The sequence below is a fragment of the Silurus aristotelis genome, assembly GCF_946808225.1.
Source record: "Silurus aristotelis genome assembly, chromosome: 11".
Lineage (NCBI taxonomy): Eukaryota > Metazoa > Chordata > Actinopteri > Siluriformes > Siluridae > Silurus > Silurus aristotelis.
The window spans coordinates 29,946,460-29,963,959 of NC_139584.1; the positions used below are offsets into that span (position 1 = coordinate 29,946,460).

The 17,500-nt window shown below is 42.3% G+C and overlaps 1 protein-coding gene across 10 annotated transcripts in view; it reads left to right on the top strand.

Moving 5' to 3' along the window:
* The first annotated feature begins 543 nt into the window (after window positions 1-543).
* LOC310733228 (uncharacterized protein) overlaps window positions 544-17,500 on the top strand; it is a 46,343-nt gene continuing 29,386 nt past the window's right edge. For 3 of the 10 annotated variants that reach the window (XM_083554273.1, XM_083554275.1, XM_083554281.1), the window contains exons 1-5: window positions 544-836; window positions 8,174-8,266; window positions 9,140-10,247; window positions 10,694-10,772; window positions 14,216-17,269. In XM_083554273.1, the coding sequence (XP_083410399.1) occupies window positions 9,148-10,247; window positions 10,694-10,772; window positions 14,216-17,269 (4,233 nt within the window). In that variant the 5' untranslated portion in view covers window positions 544-836; window positions 8,174-8,266; window positions 9,140-9,147. Of the gene's footprint in view, window positions 837-7,546; window positions 7,918-8,173; window positions 8,267-9,139; window positions 10,248-10,693; window positions 10,773-14,215; window positions 17,270-17,500 lie in introns of those variants that run through there. The other 7 variants (XM_083554282.1, XM_083554274.1, XM_083554279.1 and 4 more) reach the window with 7 other exon arrangements.

Consider the following 17,500-nt stretch of genomic DNA (forward strand, 5'->3'; position numbering starts at 1 on the left):
TATACTGTATATAAAAATCAGGGTTGGGTGTAATATCACACTTCGACCACCAGGTTGCGGTAAATTCTCTCAGGTAAATTTCAACCGTGTCGCAGGTAAACGCGACCAATCCACTGCCCAAATCCCAAATATTCACTTACTCAATACACATATACACTATTAAGGGCACTACTACCGACTTCATCCTGCTATAAAGTGCACTACATCTGTGGGACAAAGCTGCTGTCTTGTTATTTTGGATTGAACCCAGATCCTGTCCCTACTTCCGGCTTTCCACTGCGGGTTTCAGTGCGACACCTAAAAAAAAACAAGCAGAGAAACAAAGCAGGTCTTTTACCCCCTTTTTCATGAAGGGAACAGCACGTGACACACCACCTGAGTGAACTGATCAAATGTTTGTTTTAGATTATTGTTTTCATTATAAACGAAGTTTGGCTGCAAAACAGACGGACCAGGGCTTTAGTGCAAATAAAGATCTAGTGCACTTGGTAGGGCTCAGGGGCTTTGGGTGTGTTGAACTTTGTAGTGCACCTATGTAGGGGGGTAGGGATACATTTGGAAGGAGGCACTGTTCCAAAAACAGGAGAGGAAGAAATGAGGGAAAGGAAAGGAAGGAAGTGTGAGATGAACATTACAGGTAGGACGACGCAGGAGGAACATCCGCCTCGCTGAACTTTCCCCAGGGATCTGTACTCCTCCATCGTGAGCTGAAGTTCTGCACTGGGAATTATGGAATAACTGGAGCTTGTGTGAAACTGGATCAGTTTTATTTTTCTCCTGCTGTCAGTTTAGTTTTTTTTTCCATTTCGGAGCTGAAACACTGAAGACTCCAGCAGGCAAGTGCAACATTTCCTCTGTTACAAAGTAACAAGATGTTTCCGAGCTCAGACTTCAAACACGCCGCTTTCTTTCAACTCCAAAATCAAAAACACACGTTTATTTATTTATTTATTTATTTATTTATTTATTTATTTATTTATTTATTTATTTATATAAATCCAGCTGCTATTTATTTAAAGCTGAAACCCGCTTTGTGTTTGTTTTTGTTTGTTTGTTTGTTTGTTTGTGTTTATTTGCGCTGTTTGAGTTGCGCGGCGTCTGATGCGCTTTGACTCCGAATTACAAATTTACAGTAAAATCTCAATTCGAAAAAGAAAAAGAAATAAATCCGTTCTTTCCTTTCTTTCAAATGTTTTCAGCAGAATCTCTCCGAAGCACGAAGTAGGAAAAATGTGACCTTTTATTATAAACTCTTTTCATTTGGATTCATGAGCAGAATAACATGATAGCGGGGAAATAATTGACTGATTGAATGATTATGAAGTGGATGTGAAGGAGTTTCATGGCTCCAAGCAGGTGAAAGTCCAAAATAAACACAAAGAAAGAAAGAAGGAAAGAAAAAGGGAATTGTGGGTCAATGAGCGCGTTCAGTTTAATGGAAATGGGAATTTCCGGTCAGATGTTTTTTTTCTCGGGAATGTTGGGGGTCTCTAGGTGAAGAAGTCATGGGAAACTAGCAGGAGGCTTTTATTTCTCTTATTAGTGTAATTATCCATGTTACAAACCTCCAGCTAATGAAGGAACTAAGCTAACCTTCTAACTCAGTGCCAACCAGTTCAGCTCTACTAGAACACAGGAACCTCCAGAACCTGCTGTCAGCTGCTTTCTGCTTTCACTTCATTCAAATCCTGGAAATTTCTAAACGTTTTCAGGTGGGACATTTTTCTTTATGGCGTCATAAAGCATCCAATTAAAATCGTTAGTGATTTATGATGTAGAAGCTCCGTTCTGAACATGTGCTCTGTTGAGCTTTGTTTCGAGCCCTCGAGAGATTTATAATGAATATTTTGATGGTAAATCGGATTTAAAACACTGGAAGTGTATTTGCTCAGATTGGAGGTGTTTTATCACTTTTGTGAGGAGGTGTGATGACATCAGAATGATGTGATTGAGCTGCAGACTCACTTTGTTACTTCTCGTGGTGCACAGATTGTTTCCTTCTGCATTCTGGAACTCTGTTTAGATAAGATGCATATGTTCCAGACTCCTGACACACTCGCATCCAGAAAACACTCCTGAGCTGTTCTGTACACTGTTACCACTGCTGCCACCCCCAATAATACTAATACCACCCCTGTTACCACTACTGCCACCCACAATACTACTAATACTACCCCTGTTACCACTACTGCCACCCACAATACTACTAATACTACCCCTGTTACCACTACTGCCACCCACAATATTACTAATACTACCCCTGTTACCACTACTGCCACCACAATACTACTAATACTACCCCTGTTACCACTACTGCCACCCACAATACTACTAATACTACCCCTGTTACCACTACTGCCACCACAATACTACTAATACTACCCCTGTTACCACTACTGCCACCCACAATATTACTAATACTACCCCTGTTACCACTACTGCCACCCACAATATTACTAATACTACCCCTGTTACCACTACTGCCACCCCCAATAATACTAATACTACCCCTGTTACCACTACTGCCACCCACAATATTACTAATACTACCCCTGTTACCACTACTGCCACCCACAATAATACTAATACTACCCCTGTTACCACTACTGCCACCCACAATACTACTAATACTACCCCTGTTACCACTACTGCCACCCACAATATTACTAATACTACCCCTGTTACCACTACTGCCACCCACAATATTACTAATACTACCCCTGTTACCACTACTGCCACCCACAATATTACTAATACTACCCCTGTTACCACTACTGCCACCCCCAATACTACTAATACTACCCCTGTTACCACTACTGCCACCCACAATAATACTAATACTACCCCTGTTACCACTACTGCCACCCACAATACTACTAATACTACCCCTGTTACCACTACTGCCACCCACAATACTACTAATACTACCCCTGTTACCACTACTGCCACCCACAATATTACTAATACTACCCCTGTTACCACTACTGCCACCCACAATATTACTAATACTACCCCTGTTACCACTACTGCCACCCACAATATTACTAATACTACCCCTGTTACCACTACTGCCACCCACAATATTACTAATACTACCCCTGTTACCACTACTGCCACCACAATACTACTAATACTACCCCTGTTACCACTACTGCCACCCACAATACTACTAATACTACCCCTGTTACCACTACTGCCACCACAATACTACTAATACTACCCCTGTTACCACTACTGCCACCACAATATTACTAATACTACCCCTGTTACCACTACTGCCACCCACAATACTACTAATACTACCCCTGTTACCACTACTGCCACCCACAATATTACTAATACTACCCCTGTTACCACTACTGCCACCCACAATACTACTAATACTACCCCTGTTACCACTACTGCCACCCACAATACTACTAATACTACCCCTGTTACCACTACTGCCACCACAATATTACTAATACTACCCCTGTTACCACTACTGCCACCCACAATACTACTAATACTACCCCTGTTACCACTACTGCCACCCACAATACTACTAATACTACCCCTGTTACCACTACTGCCACCCACAATATTACTAATACTACCCCTGTTACCACTACTGCCACCCACAATACTACTAATACTACCCCTGTTACCACTACTGCCACCCACAATACTACTAATACTACCCCTGTTACCACTACTGCCACCACAATATTACTAATACTACCCCTGTTACCACTACTGCCACCCACAATACTACTAATACTACCCCTGTTACCACTACTGCCACCCACAATACTACTAATACTACCCCTGTTACCACTACTGCCACCCACAATATTACTAATACTACCCCTGTTACCACTACTGCCACCCACAATACTACTAATACTACCCCTGTTACCACTACTGCCACCCACAATATTACTAATACTACCCCTGTTACCACTACTGCCACCCACAATACTACTAATACTACCCCTGTTACCACTACTGCCACCCACAATACTACTAATACTACCCCTGTTACCACTACTGCCACCATTCTGTGACTGATTGTCTCTGTGTGTGTGTGTGTGTGTGTGTGTGTGTGTGTGTGTGTGTGTGTGTTGCACGTCACTGTTTGCAGAACTGCTTTTGTACTGGAGGATTGCATAGATTTTTATGCTGCACAGAACTGGCCAAACCAGCATCTCTTTCTCACACACACACACACACACACACACACACACACGCACACACGCAGTCAGTGAGGCTTTTATGTGTTTCACAAAGTCAGCTCCTGTCCACATAGGTCCACCTGACGATAATCTTTCCTGCTTTTAGCTGGTTCCTTGTGTGTTCTTCAGGGTTACATTACATGAGAATCGATTCTACAGATTTGCCTGGTAACAGATGTTTGTTAAGATGTATCAGTGAGGAAGAAGAGCTTCAAAATCCCAGATGTGGATAGAATCTGGTCAAGCCCCACCTTCATGACACACAGAAAGGAAGTGTGATGTTCTCGAAGTTGGAACTTCCTGGAGTTAAGCAGACTTGTGCAGTGTCTCTGAAGTCCTGCAAACCAACATCCACTTCATGATCAGCAGAAATCATTATTATAATCAGAAAAAAGTAACTAGTTTGTAAATGATCTGAAGATCCTCCTGATATATAATACTTCTGAGATTGCAGCAGTTTGCTGGCTGTGACTTTATTCAACTTTATTAAACAGCATTATACTACACTGCCTCGTCAAAAGTATTGGGACAGCTAACTTCTCCAGCTAGATGTGGTTCTTCTCCAAGCTATGAGCACAAAACTTGGGGACAAGTTTCACTTGAACTAGGAGACCCAAACCAGTTCCATGGAGATCTGCTTTACATGGGTTGGAGTGGAAGATCACCTGCTATAGAGCTTTGATGTCAACACCTTTGGGATGAATGTGAACACTGTCTACATCCCAGACCTCCTCACCTCACCTACATCAGTATCAGACTTTATTCACACCCTTGCGGCTGAAAGAATCTCCACAAAATCTATTGAAACATCTTCCCTGAAGAGTGATAGAAAATGTGGAATGGGATGTTCAGAAAGCACATACCAATCATATGGTCAGGTGTCCACAAACTATTTATTTATTTCTAAATGTTCTTAGCAAATGAGTTTGTGTTCTTTAGTTCCCCGGGTTGTTTCTGCCTGCCGACTCGCTTCATTCTTAATTATTTACTTTGTTAACCTTTCAGATGATGTAATTACTTTATTATCTGATTAGATGGTTACTTGTTTGTTGGTGTTGTAAGTGAAAGGATGAGGAGCACTTAAGGAACCAAAAAGTTCAGTTTACAGAATGAAACAAAAGATTTGATATGAGGAGACAACGAGTGAAACGAGTACAAAAAGCAAAAGGGGCAAAACAATGCAGCATGGAGACAACAGGATGCTCTGAGGAACAGTGATGATGGGTTTCCGATTTTTGCAGTTAATAAATGTGAGCTCTATACTTTTGAACACACTGTGAACAGGTGAGGAAAACACTGGATTTGCTTCAGGATCTACACCTGGATCTGCACCGGGATCTGCTCTGGGATCTGTCTAATATCTGCTCTGTGATCTGTCTAAAATCTGCTCCGGGCACTACTCCCGATCTGTCTAATATCTGCTAAGGGATTTGCTCTGAGATGTGTCTAAAATCTGCTCCTGGGTCTGTCTAATATCTGCTCTTGGATCTGCTCCAGATCTGTCTAATATCTTCTCTGAAATCTGCTCCGGGATCTTCTCTGGGATCTGTCTAAGATCTGCTCTTTGTGGAATCATGGTGCAAGGAGGTGATGGACCACTTTAAACCTTCGTACCTTTAGCGAGCAGCTGAGGCTGACACACAGTTTCAGGTGTTTCACTGTGATGCTCCTCAGATTTCTGTTAACCCTTGCTTTACCAGTCCTGACTCTGGTTCCTTCCCATCAGATGTTGAGTTTGTTCATTCAGTGTTTAATAAGTGGCAGTAAAGGTGTAGGACATTTACAGAGAATTCCAGACGGTTGAATTATCTGAGTAAAGTACGTGTTTATGATTTGGCACTGGATCACAGTGATTATTCGAATCAAGATCAAAGTTACACCAGATAAAGTTAGTGGCTGTTGCTGTTAGATACTGATCACCTCAGGTTCAGGGGCCTGATTACTGGGTGGAATTGTGACTTGACCTGTAGTAACCTTTTTTTATTCAGGGCTTCTGTGGCTATTTAGTTACTTTGTGACTTTGTCTTTTTGCGTGTCTGCACGGTTATTTTCTGACTTTCCTTCTAGTTTACTCTGTGAACTTCCTGCTTGGTTACTTTGTGACTGACCTACTGTTACTTTTCCTTTTGCATTCTTGTTTCATTTAGGACTTGCCTACTTGGATATTTTGGAAAATACAAGCTGGGTGACCTTGTGTCTACTCAGATACTTTGTGACTTCATGATTTTCTTCATGATGACTTTTCTTCTTTGTGACTAAGTTTGTTACTTTGTGACTTTATTTTTTGACTTGTGTACTCGGTAACTTTGTGATGTACTTGTTTACTGTGTAACTTGCCTTTCTGCTTGAACACTAGGTCTATTGGTGACTTGTGTACTTTGTTAATTGTGTACTTGGTTACTTTGTGAATTTGTGACTTGTGTACTCAGTAACTTTGACTTGTGTACTCAGTTACTTTGTGACTTGTGTACTCAGTTACTTTGTGACTTGTGTACTCAGTTACTTTGTGACTTGTGTACTTGGTGACTTGTGTAATTTGTGAATTTGTGACTTGTGTACTTGGTGACTTGTGTAATTTACTTTGTGACTTGTGTACTCAGTAACTTGGTGACTTGTGTACTTGGTGACTTGTGTAATTTACTTTGTGACTTGTGTACTCAGTAACTTGGTGACTTGTGTACTTGGTGACTTGTGTAATTTACTTTGTGACTTGTGTACTCAGTAACTTTGACTTGTGTACTTGGTGACTTGTGTACTTAGTGACTTGTGTAATTTACTTTGTGACTTGTGTACTCAGTAACTTTGTGACTTGTGTACTTGTGTACTTGGTGACTTGTGTACTTGTGTACTTGGTGACTTGTGTACTTTACTTTGTGACTTGTGTACTTTGTGACTTGTGTAATTAACTTTGTGACGTGTACTTTGTGACTTGTGTTTGAATACTTGGTCTCTTGGTTTACTTACTTTGCCTGTCTGCTCAGTTACATTCTGACTTTCCTGCTTGTTCCTTTGTGACCTTTTTCAGTCGGTTTGTTCTCTCAGTATCTACTCTACTTTGAGTTACTTCTATAAATTGAAACCCACATTGAAAGCATTGGCCATTCATCCATTTTAAAACAAAAAAGTGATCTTATCTGTACGACCTGAATAGAGTAGGAGATCTGCAAATCGAGCTCTGAAGGAAACATCTTCACTTCGCTGAAGAGAAAACTGACAGCAGCTGATCAACTTATTACCTTAATATAAAGTTTGAAAGTAAATCTGTATATGGTTACATGTTGATAGAAAAGAAGTTGTGTGTGTGTGTGTGTGTGTGTGTGTGTGTGTGTGTGTGTGTGTGTGTGTGTGTGTGTGTGTAGCCTGCTGGATCTTACTCTGCATGTTTAACATTCCAGCTGCGCAAAGGCGTTTCCTGTTGAAGACCGAGTTCCTCCAGAGCACCCTGGCCATCTCTCTCTTTCTCTTTCTCTCTCTCTCTCTCTCTCTCTCTCTCTCTCTCTCTCTCTCTCTCTCTCTCTCTCTGTCCTCGAATCTTTTTTGTCTCTTTCTGTTGTTCCTCTCGTTCGCTTGTTCGTTCGCAGCTTCAGTTACACCCAGGCCACTGGTATCGAGTGTTTCAGATCGGGCGTCTGTACGTGTAGGTCAGCCTCATCGCTGAGGGACGTTTGTGTCTTTGGATTTGCATGTTTGCATGAGTCCACAGGTGTGTGTGTGTGTGTGTGTGTGTGTGTTTGCACGTCACAAGCTTATGTTTAACAGCGGCTGTGATATGATACGGGTGGAGAATCCATCCGGTTGGTTGTGATTAGCACTCAACAAGTGTGTGTGTGTGTGTGTGTGTGTGTGTGTGTGTGTGTGTGTGTGGAGGCTATTTAAGCTCTGGAAGCCATAGCTGTGATAACATTGACACTGACCTCCCACTCCATCTATTTACCCCCCCTCCATCTTTCTTTCATCAGAACCTGACTCCGCCCCCTCCTCTGTGATATGACATCATCCAGCGGTTGCCATAGAAACCAGGGCTCCACTGCAGACAGTTGACAGCCAGGCAGGTGAGTTGTTATTACCGGATCAAGAAACTGCAGACGAGGCACGATTAGCTAATTACACAGGCTAGTCCATAGAGAGTGTGTGTGTGTGTGTGTAAGAGAGCTTCGGGGGAACGTAAATCTGATAGTACACTCGTGTGCACTTGATACTATGAGACTTCCAGATTGGCATGAGGACTGCATCCTGTTTCACCCTGTGTGTGTGTGTGTGTGTGTGTATGTGTGTTTATAGTCAGTGGTACACGTAATGTAGTGCTGGTGTATCCTCATAAGTCATGGTGATTTAAAGCTCTCTCTCGGACACACACACACACACACACACACACACACACACACACACACACACACACACACACACACACACACATATATATATATATACACACACACAGTCTGATTAATGGTGTGCTAGTAAAACAGTTCTGTGGTACTTGTGTATCTGCAGAGTCAAAGTCCAGAGAGTGGTGTGTTTCCCCTCTCTCTCACACACACACACACACACACACACACACACACACACACACACACACACACACACACACACACACACACACACACAGAGTCGTCTTATATAATAATTGTGCTGTTATTTGGGTGTAGTAAGCTCCTCTCTCACACTTGGCAATGTTTGCTGTTTTGAGTGCCAGGATTTCTCCAGATGGCTCAGATTATATTTCTCAGACGTCGGTCTTTCCAGAATAACGGTCTCCTCTTATTGGTTGGATGTGGAGACGATATTGTGTAATGGAATGGTGGTAAAACACCTTGGATGTTCTGTAAGGAGGTTACCAGTCCATGGTTCAAAACAAAAATGGTTTTACGTGGGTTCTGAATCTTTAAATCGAGGTGTTCTGAGGTGTTCCTCTTGTGTCTCAGGTGCAGCGATGGCGACCCAGGTGGAGCTCGAGCCTGGAATGGTGAGCAGCCGTCTGCATTTGAGTCCTCTGACTGACTCAAGTAATAAAAACCTCATGGAGGATTCGTCCATCATCAGTTCAGACCACAAGAAACCAACCCCTGCCCCCAAACCGAGACTTACCCCAAAACCTTTTGCCGTGCAGAGAAGTACCACGATACGACCCATTACTGCTCCCAGACCTCAAACCAAACCCAAACCGGAGCTGTTCTTCAAACCTGAGCCACTAAGTAAACCCAAACCAGGTGAAAGGACTAAACCAACTTCTTCACCAGGGAGCTCTTCTGAGGCTAAACCAGAACCTGTTTCTCCTTCTCCTCCTAATGATTCTGGTAAATTTAAGGCAAGTGACACAGCAGGTGTTATACGAAGAACAGATGTAGGACCTTCTGCGTCTTCAACAAAACCTTCAGAATTGTCTTCTCGACCCAAAACTGGTGGCTCTCTTACCCGAGCAAAGTCCATGGGCTTTCTTGGTAATGTTGGCTTGGAAGAGGAATTGTGTATTAAAGGTGATGAGGTGGTTCGTCGTCCTCATGAAACAAGAAGTTCCAGGCCAAGGCCGGTGTCGGCCATTTTCCTGCCGGAGGCCACCTCAGCTTCCACGTCTACCCCACCTCGGGTGGAGAGGCGACCACTTCCTAGTGATCTCACTGCCAAGTTCGAGGCCTTCACCCAAAGACCATCTTTGACTGGGGAGAGCAAGGAGAACACGCCGACGACACCCAGCCCAGAAGGTGAAGTTCGGAGAGGAGAGAAAGACCAGACGGATTTGGACAGAGGCGTTTGGAAGAAGGACATAGAAGGACCGGATGCAAAGCGCTTGGAGAGGACAGGAAGCAGCATAAAGAGGAGGATTAGTCTTCTTTTGGACTCGTCATCGTCTACGTTTTCGCTTCCTGCCTCACAAGGAACCGAGCCTCCGGCACCGGCGATCGTAGACACAGACGGAGCTGTCGGAGTGAAACAGCGAATCAAAGAGCTGACAGAGGACTTCTCCGCCCCACCGACACCACCCCAGAAACCGCAGGTTAAGCCCCGCCCACTTCCAACAGATAAAACAAAACGGTATGTTTTTTATTCAACTATTAAACAGAAGATACAGTATGAACAAATACAGAAACCAACATATGGTGGGGTTTATTTGTAGACGATCTTTTATAGGTGGCCACAAATGTCATCTTACCATGCACGCAGAATATTTGGAATTAAGAGCTTAAAGAATGTTCATAATGTTCTGACATGTGGCTCATGTTACAGTGCTTTTTATCTGTCTATATTTTCACATATCTTGTTTTTGCAAGCTGGTTGCTGTTTTCATTAAGGTTTCAGCAGCTGTAAAACGGTTACTATAGAAACGATAACCTATCAGAACGAGCGCATTAATAAATCAAAACCAGCGATTAACAGAGCTGCTGTTCCAGAGAAAGAATCAAAACCTTCTAACCAAAACTGTAAAACTCAGCAGGCAGCCATGCATGTGAGTTTAAGACTAACGTTAGTTTTGTTTGCAGCTTTGCGTCCGATGCCGAGAGCACGAGCTCCAGCGAGCTTAAAGGTGTCCAGATGGGAGCTGAGGAACTCGGCAAAAAGGTGATAACTTCCTTCCAACACGGTCGGCAACAAAACCAAAAAATGACATCACAAAGATCAAACTTTTCATGTCCAAAGATTTAAGCTTTAGAACTACTAGTATTCAGTAATGCTAACACGCTAACATGCTAAAAGCGTATGACCTCCAGTTTAGCATCGTTCCCCAGAATCCATCTGCATACGAGTAATTCTGGAGTTCTGAATGCTTCTATAATTAGAAATATAAAGTAAACAAATCTGGTCGGTTTGTGGGGAGCGTATCTGGTATCTGATTAGCCATGCTAATCCAGAGGCTTGAAGCTTCCACTGCTTGTTGGCTACATTAGCCTTTTAGCCTTAGCCCCTGATGGCCTGCTTTTGCCGTAAACAGGAAATTGTGAATATTTTTCTTTGGATACTTTGTATGAACAAATATAGATTAAAAAAAAACAATCTGACCACCATTTTAGTGTTCCTCTAATCAAAACCCTGCCGAGTGCACTGATAACAGGGACTCGCCTGCTGTAACGCCGTGTGAAGGTCGGAAGGAACGATAACGTCGCTCTCGCTTCTGATTCTCACCGTCTCTGAATTCACACCATCCAGTGGAATTTCACTAATGCTATCACAAATGTTAGCTTCTCATCAGATTCTCCGTCCAATCAAACACCATCAAACCCTGAAGTGCCCCGCCCCCAATTGCTATAAAATATCCCTTGCTGTAGTTATTATTGAGCTTGATTTGGGCAAAACTGTTATTTCTAGGAACCGTGGTTTTCGCATGTTTAAAAAAAAAAATTGTTAATAAAAATTCAACAAAAAAGAAGAAAATATAACATAAAAATTATTGTGCTTCATTAGAAAAAGTACTTTTTTTTAAGTAATTTTTTTTTTAAATAATTTATTTGCATTTAGCGACATCAAATCAGTTGCTTCCAGAAAGTTTCTAATTGTTTTTTTTTTATATTTATAACATTTATTACAATTTTAATCCCACAGAGAGGTCGTTATTGAGCAGAAATAATATGTAGATGAAATAATAATTGAAGGACGACCAGGTTATTAGTTGCATTTATTTTTATAATTTCTTTTTGTCTGAATGTTTAAACCATTTTCTTCTGAACTTTTTACCTTGTTTTCACGTGTTCCTTTTGCATTTTCTTGACCTTTTAATTTCCATGTTGTTTTTTCTCTCATTCTTTTATTTGGTTTGTTTTTGATGAGAAAATCATTTTCCATCACCAAATGAAATTTACTGTACGTAATCCCAGATCTCCGGATCTCCGGCTCTCCATCAATCGTTTATTTAAATCTGCGTTTTTCTATTTATAGTTGTGAAAAATGTTCCCAGGAAGCTCTCGCACCACGACAGAGTACCAACCTGAAAAGTCAAACCGTAACTGACCTCAGTCTTGGCTTGTGTTTTGTGTTGGAAGGAAAAAAAAAAACAAGCAGACGAGGAAAGAAAGGAATACAAACAGGTTGGACTAATTTGTAAAAAAGCAGCATTGATGTCATAGAGGTGTGGTGCAGAACAGGTGTGTAACCTGAGCTGAGCTGAGCTGAGCTGAGTCATATTCTGGAAAAGACCAACCAAAATAAAAGAGGAGGGAAAGGTTAATCCGAGAGAGAGAGAGAGAGAGAGAGAGAGAGAGAGAGAGAGAGAGAGGGGGAGAGGGAGAGAGAGGGAGAGGGAGAGACACAGACCATGGAGGCTTTGCTAGAGCAGCTTTTGGAGCTCTACCTCAGTACACACACATTTATTTTCCAAGCACCAAAACACATTATTTCAGGTTTTTTTGTTCTTCTGCCTTTGATCTTCTTTACATCTACGTTCACGTGATGACCGAGCATCTATTTATTTCTCGTTTGAATACTCATTTCCATAGCTCTCCTGCACACCTTCATTTTAATAAAAGGACACGCTGCTGGTTTGACTCGTGGTTTCTCGAGGCTGGTTTCGTGAAAATGACCTTTGCGAGAAGTTCACGGTAGAAGAACTCGAACATGAGAACCCACAGATCAGAGTTTCTTTTACATTTACGGCATTTAGCAGACGTCTTTATCCGGAGCGACCGTGGGTTAAGGGATTTGAACTCGTGATCTTCCAATCCAAAGTCCAATGTTTTAACCACTGAGCTCCACGTCCTCTTTCAGTGGTGACAAACGTTTCTTTGACATGGTTTTCTGCAGGATGTACTGATTTATTCTGTTCTATCTTTTTGTGCTTTGGTGGCACCAACCTTTATGATGTATAAATGAACTGAGAAAACACTCGTGAGGAACAAAGCGCTCACCCTCTGGGATGTCGAAACCTACAATTATATTCGAAACCGAATTCTGTTACGCTTGTGATGATCATAAATATAGAGTTCACCTGAAGACTTTTTTGCTTGATGCAGGCAACGAGAGCGAGACAAAGAATCATCTGATATCAGTCAGCGAATATGAGCACATTTATATACAATGCAAAAAAATAAGCGTCTAAATATAAGAATGAATGATCTGCAGTGCAGTGAGATGATTACACTTGGTAAGATTTCTTGAGAAACGAAAACATATCCAGACTTTAGAAAAGAACTAAATTGTTGTAAAAATAAGCATTAAAACTCTTATTCCAAGCAGATGGTTTAGTGTAATTAATATAAAACCTGCGTGTTGATTAATGTTTTTAAACAGTTTGCTGAAACCTGAGAACAGGTTTAGAATTCGTCTAAATTAAAAAATGGTCATTATATATTCTGTTTTAAAAAGTAACAAATCATTTTAACTAAAAACAAGATCACTATTGAAATCACACTAATTATTATTCGAATGAAGACTGTGTTGAAGCACTCAGTAGTTACGATGCAAAAACAAGGCGAAATCATTACTGTAAATACTTAAAACATAAACATAAAACGTTAGTGGATGTATTTTGTCTTTTTGGAAAATAATGATTTTTAACATGAGAAACTGAAATCAAACTACAGAACAAGTTACTGTAGTGAGAAGCAGTCAGCAGTTTGTATAAAGAGCAAAGTTCCAAAAAATGATAATTATACTGGAAAATGTTTGGAACGTGTTTGATGATTTTATACTGCAGACTCTTTATCATTTGTTATTAGACTGTAAATAAATGTGACATTAAACAAGCATTTGGAATAAATAATACTCATGAACAAGTCCTAAGTGAGCATTTATTTTTACTGGGCAACTTTAAAACCAGTTATTACATCTAAAATAACGTCTTAAAAGATTCAAAGCCTTAAATGACGTCTTCGCTCAATATGCAGGTAAAATAACAGACTTTAAGTTTTGCTAAATAAGTCAGAAAAAAGAAAAGAAAAACAATCTTAAACCAATCGTAATATCGAATGCAGTCATTGTATTTCATTCTTAAAATAAAATCAATATGATGTTTATGGCTAGAGATTTTGCAGTGTAAAACTTTAACTGATACGACTCTAAAATTCTTCTTTCAGTCCAAAGATCTTCCTCCGACTGGGCAGATGAAGCCACAGGAGGACCAGGACTTGCCTGCTAATGTGGCCAGTGGTGTTCAGACTGTCAGAGCATCGCTATTTGAGAACGTGGTGGAGAAACATAGCGTCCAAATGATGGAAGATACTAACTCCGGCGTGGTAAAACCGGCACCCAGACGTAGCCTCTCTTTACGAAATAAAGGAAGCAGCTTGTTCAGTTTTCCTGCTGAAGAAGACGACCGGTCTCTGGTCAAGGTTACGAACCAGAATTTGACATCTCCTTCCAGTCCAAAGCGCATCGATCATATTTTTGACATGGTGTCTGCAGTTGAAGAGAGTCGTGCGGTTAGTGTAAGTGTTCCGGCTGCACATCTGGAGGAAAAAGCTCTTACGCTTCGAAGGTCCAATGCAGCACTTCAGCAACCTACTATGAATGATGGCATTCCAGGAAACGAGGAATCCAGTGGTACAGGGGAGTCCACTAAGGACAATGACAGACAATCGGCAGGCTCTGCTACAGAGAAGAGCAACACACGTTACCTCAGAGTGGGGGCGCTTTCCAAATGGGATGAGATGTACGTTGATAAAGAAAGTGAGCTGGAAATGGCAAAGCAAAAGGAGATGGTGAAGAAAATGGAGGAAGAGCTCCAGAGGCAGATGGAGGTCCACTTGGCTGCGATAGCAGACATTGAAGATGACGAGCTGGAAATTGAGGCTGAGACGGAGAAAGAGAACACTGCAGGACTCAGACAGTCGAAGGTACCAGAACCTGTGGCAAGACCAAGGGCGACTTATTTCGCTCTTACAGGTCAAATGAATGAGGTTGTTCACCAGAGTGCAGGAATGGACAAGGAAGAGATGATTAGGAATGATAAACGAAGATCAGCTGAAGACCGAGATAAGCCAGATATGCCTTTTGAGGACTTCTCTGTAAAAATAGGGAGCAGGGGTTTTCAGAATCGAGTTCCGTCGATAAGAAGGAACCCCTCTGTGGAACCTGCTTATAGGAAAAGTCCTCCAGAAGGACTGCAAACTGGGACACAGTGGAACATAGGACAGGAAAAAGAGAAGGAACACCAGAGAGCAATGGAGCAGAAAGAATTGGAGAGGCAGAGAGAGTTGGAAAGGCAGAAAGAGATGGAACGACAGAGAGAATTGGAGAGGCAGAAAGAGATGGAACGACAGAGAGAATTGGAGAGGCAGAAAGAGATGGAACGACAGAGAGAGTTGGAGAGGCAGAGAGAGTTGGAGAGGCAGAGAGAGTTGGAGAGGCAGAGAGAGTTGGAGAGGCAAAAAGAGATGGAACGACAGAGAGAGTTGGAGAGGCAGAAAGAGATGGAACGACAGAGAGAGTTGGAGAGGCAGAAAGAGATGGAACGACAGAGAGAGCTGGAGAGGCAGAAAGAGATGGAACGACAGAGAGAGCTGGAGAGGCAGAAAGAGATGGAAAGACAGAGAGAGTTGGAAAGGCAGAAAGAGATGGAAAGACAGAGAGAGTTGGAGAGGCAGAAAGAGATGGAAAGACAAAGAGATTTGGAGAGACAGAGAGAATTGGAGATGGAGAGGCAGAAAGAGATAGAAAGACAAAGAGAGTTGGAGAGGCAGAAAGAGATGGAACGACAGAAGCAATTAGAAAGGGAACGTCAAATCGAACTCGAGAGGAAGGCTGCTGAGAGAAAGCTGGAGCAACAGAAAGAAATGGAGAGACAGAGGGAGAGATTTCTAGAGGAGGAGAGGATAAAGATGAGGGAGTATAAGAAACAGCAGGAGATTGAGCTAGAAAGAAAAAGACAGTTAGAGTTGGACCATGAAATTAAACTAAAAAAACAAAGGGAGCTCGAAAGACAGAAAGAGGTTGAGAGGCAAAAAGAACAGGAACGACAGAAAGACAATGAGAGACAGAAACAACTTGAGGAGATTGAGAGATGGGCAGCACAGTCAGATAGACTGAAAGCACAGGAAAGGGAGAAACAGAAAGAGCGGGAGGATCTTAAGAAGATCGAGGAGCTTGAAAGAATAAAGCTTATTGATTTTGAACTTCAAAAAGAGAAGGAGAAGAAGAAACGGACCACCAAGAAGCAGCCAGAACAAGTAGGGGAAGGGCAGAGAGAGACAGAACAGGGAACAAGCTCTGCAGAATCTCCTCTGCGGCCCAAAGTGCTGGATCTAGATAATGTTTGTCTGGGGGATCGGTCTGGTCCAAGCTTGAGCAGCGATCAGAGCCCAACACCCCGATGGAAGCAGCCTTCATCTGCTCTTGATGAAGTTTACAAACCATCAATTTTGGATGTTGACTCTTTCAGGAACCAAACACAACCTGGGGTTTCTGTGGATCCCTTCGGAATGACCACATTTGCCAGTTTGGATTTGGATAGAAACAAACCAATGACTCCAATCAGCGGAGCCAAAATGGTGACTCCAATTCATCCTCAATCCCTGTTGCAGAACCTTCAAAGGGATACCACCCCTCCTCAGGCTCAGATGCAGGCTCCTTTTCAATTTCCCCGCACAGAAGAAGCAAGACTTCCACCGCCACTTCAGCCCCAGGTTTTGAACCAATCAGGACTTCCCACAGAAAGACCTAAACCACAAATCCAATCACATTCTGAGACGCCAGACTGGTCCCATGGGGAACATCAATTTGACCTGTGGGGTAGTTCACAGGGGGAGGTAGCTGTAGATGAACCTTCATGGCTGTCTTCCACAGAAAGTTCCAAAAGGCCTAACAGTGCTAGACAGTCCAGTCTGGAGCAAATACTGCAAAGACATGAAGAACGTTACGCAGGAACCATTTTAAACCAAAATTTGGCTCCTGTTCAGTCTCCTGGCATCACAGCTCCATTGGTACCTGTCCAGATGCCTACACTCAGACTTCCAACTTCCCCAGGTCATGTTCTGAGCCCCGAGAAAATTTTCAACACGGAAGATCTTTTTGCTTGTAGTAGGAGGGAGAACCAGACTGCCTTGTCTTCTTTGATACCTGAACCAGTCTGGAGCTGGTCGCCGGCATCCCAGGAGCCGAGTCAGACGCAGCCGAGCAGCACCGGGTCTCAGGTGAGAACCTACAGAACCTGGAGTGAGTGGGGAAAATCCCTGGGTCATCGAGGCCAAAGATTAAGTTTCTAAGCCTAGCATTCTTAACTAAGTTGCAGTTCCATAGTTTACAACAATCATGGAGTTGGATTGGTAGGATTAACATTAGCAAAGCTAGCTGGCAAAGTAGCATTTAGGTTGTTAGCAAGCTTAATAAATGATGCTAAACTCTTCCACATGACAGTCACTTAT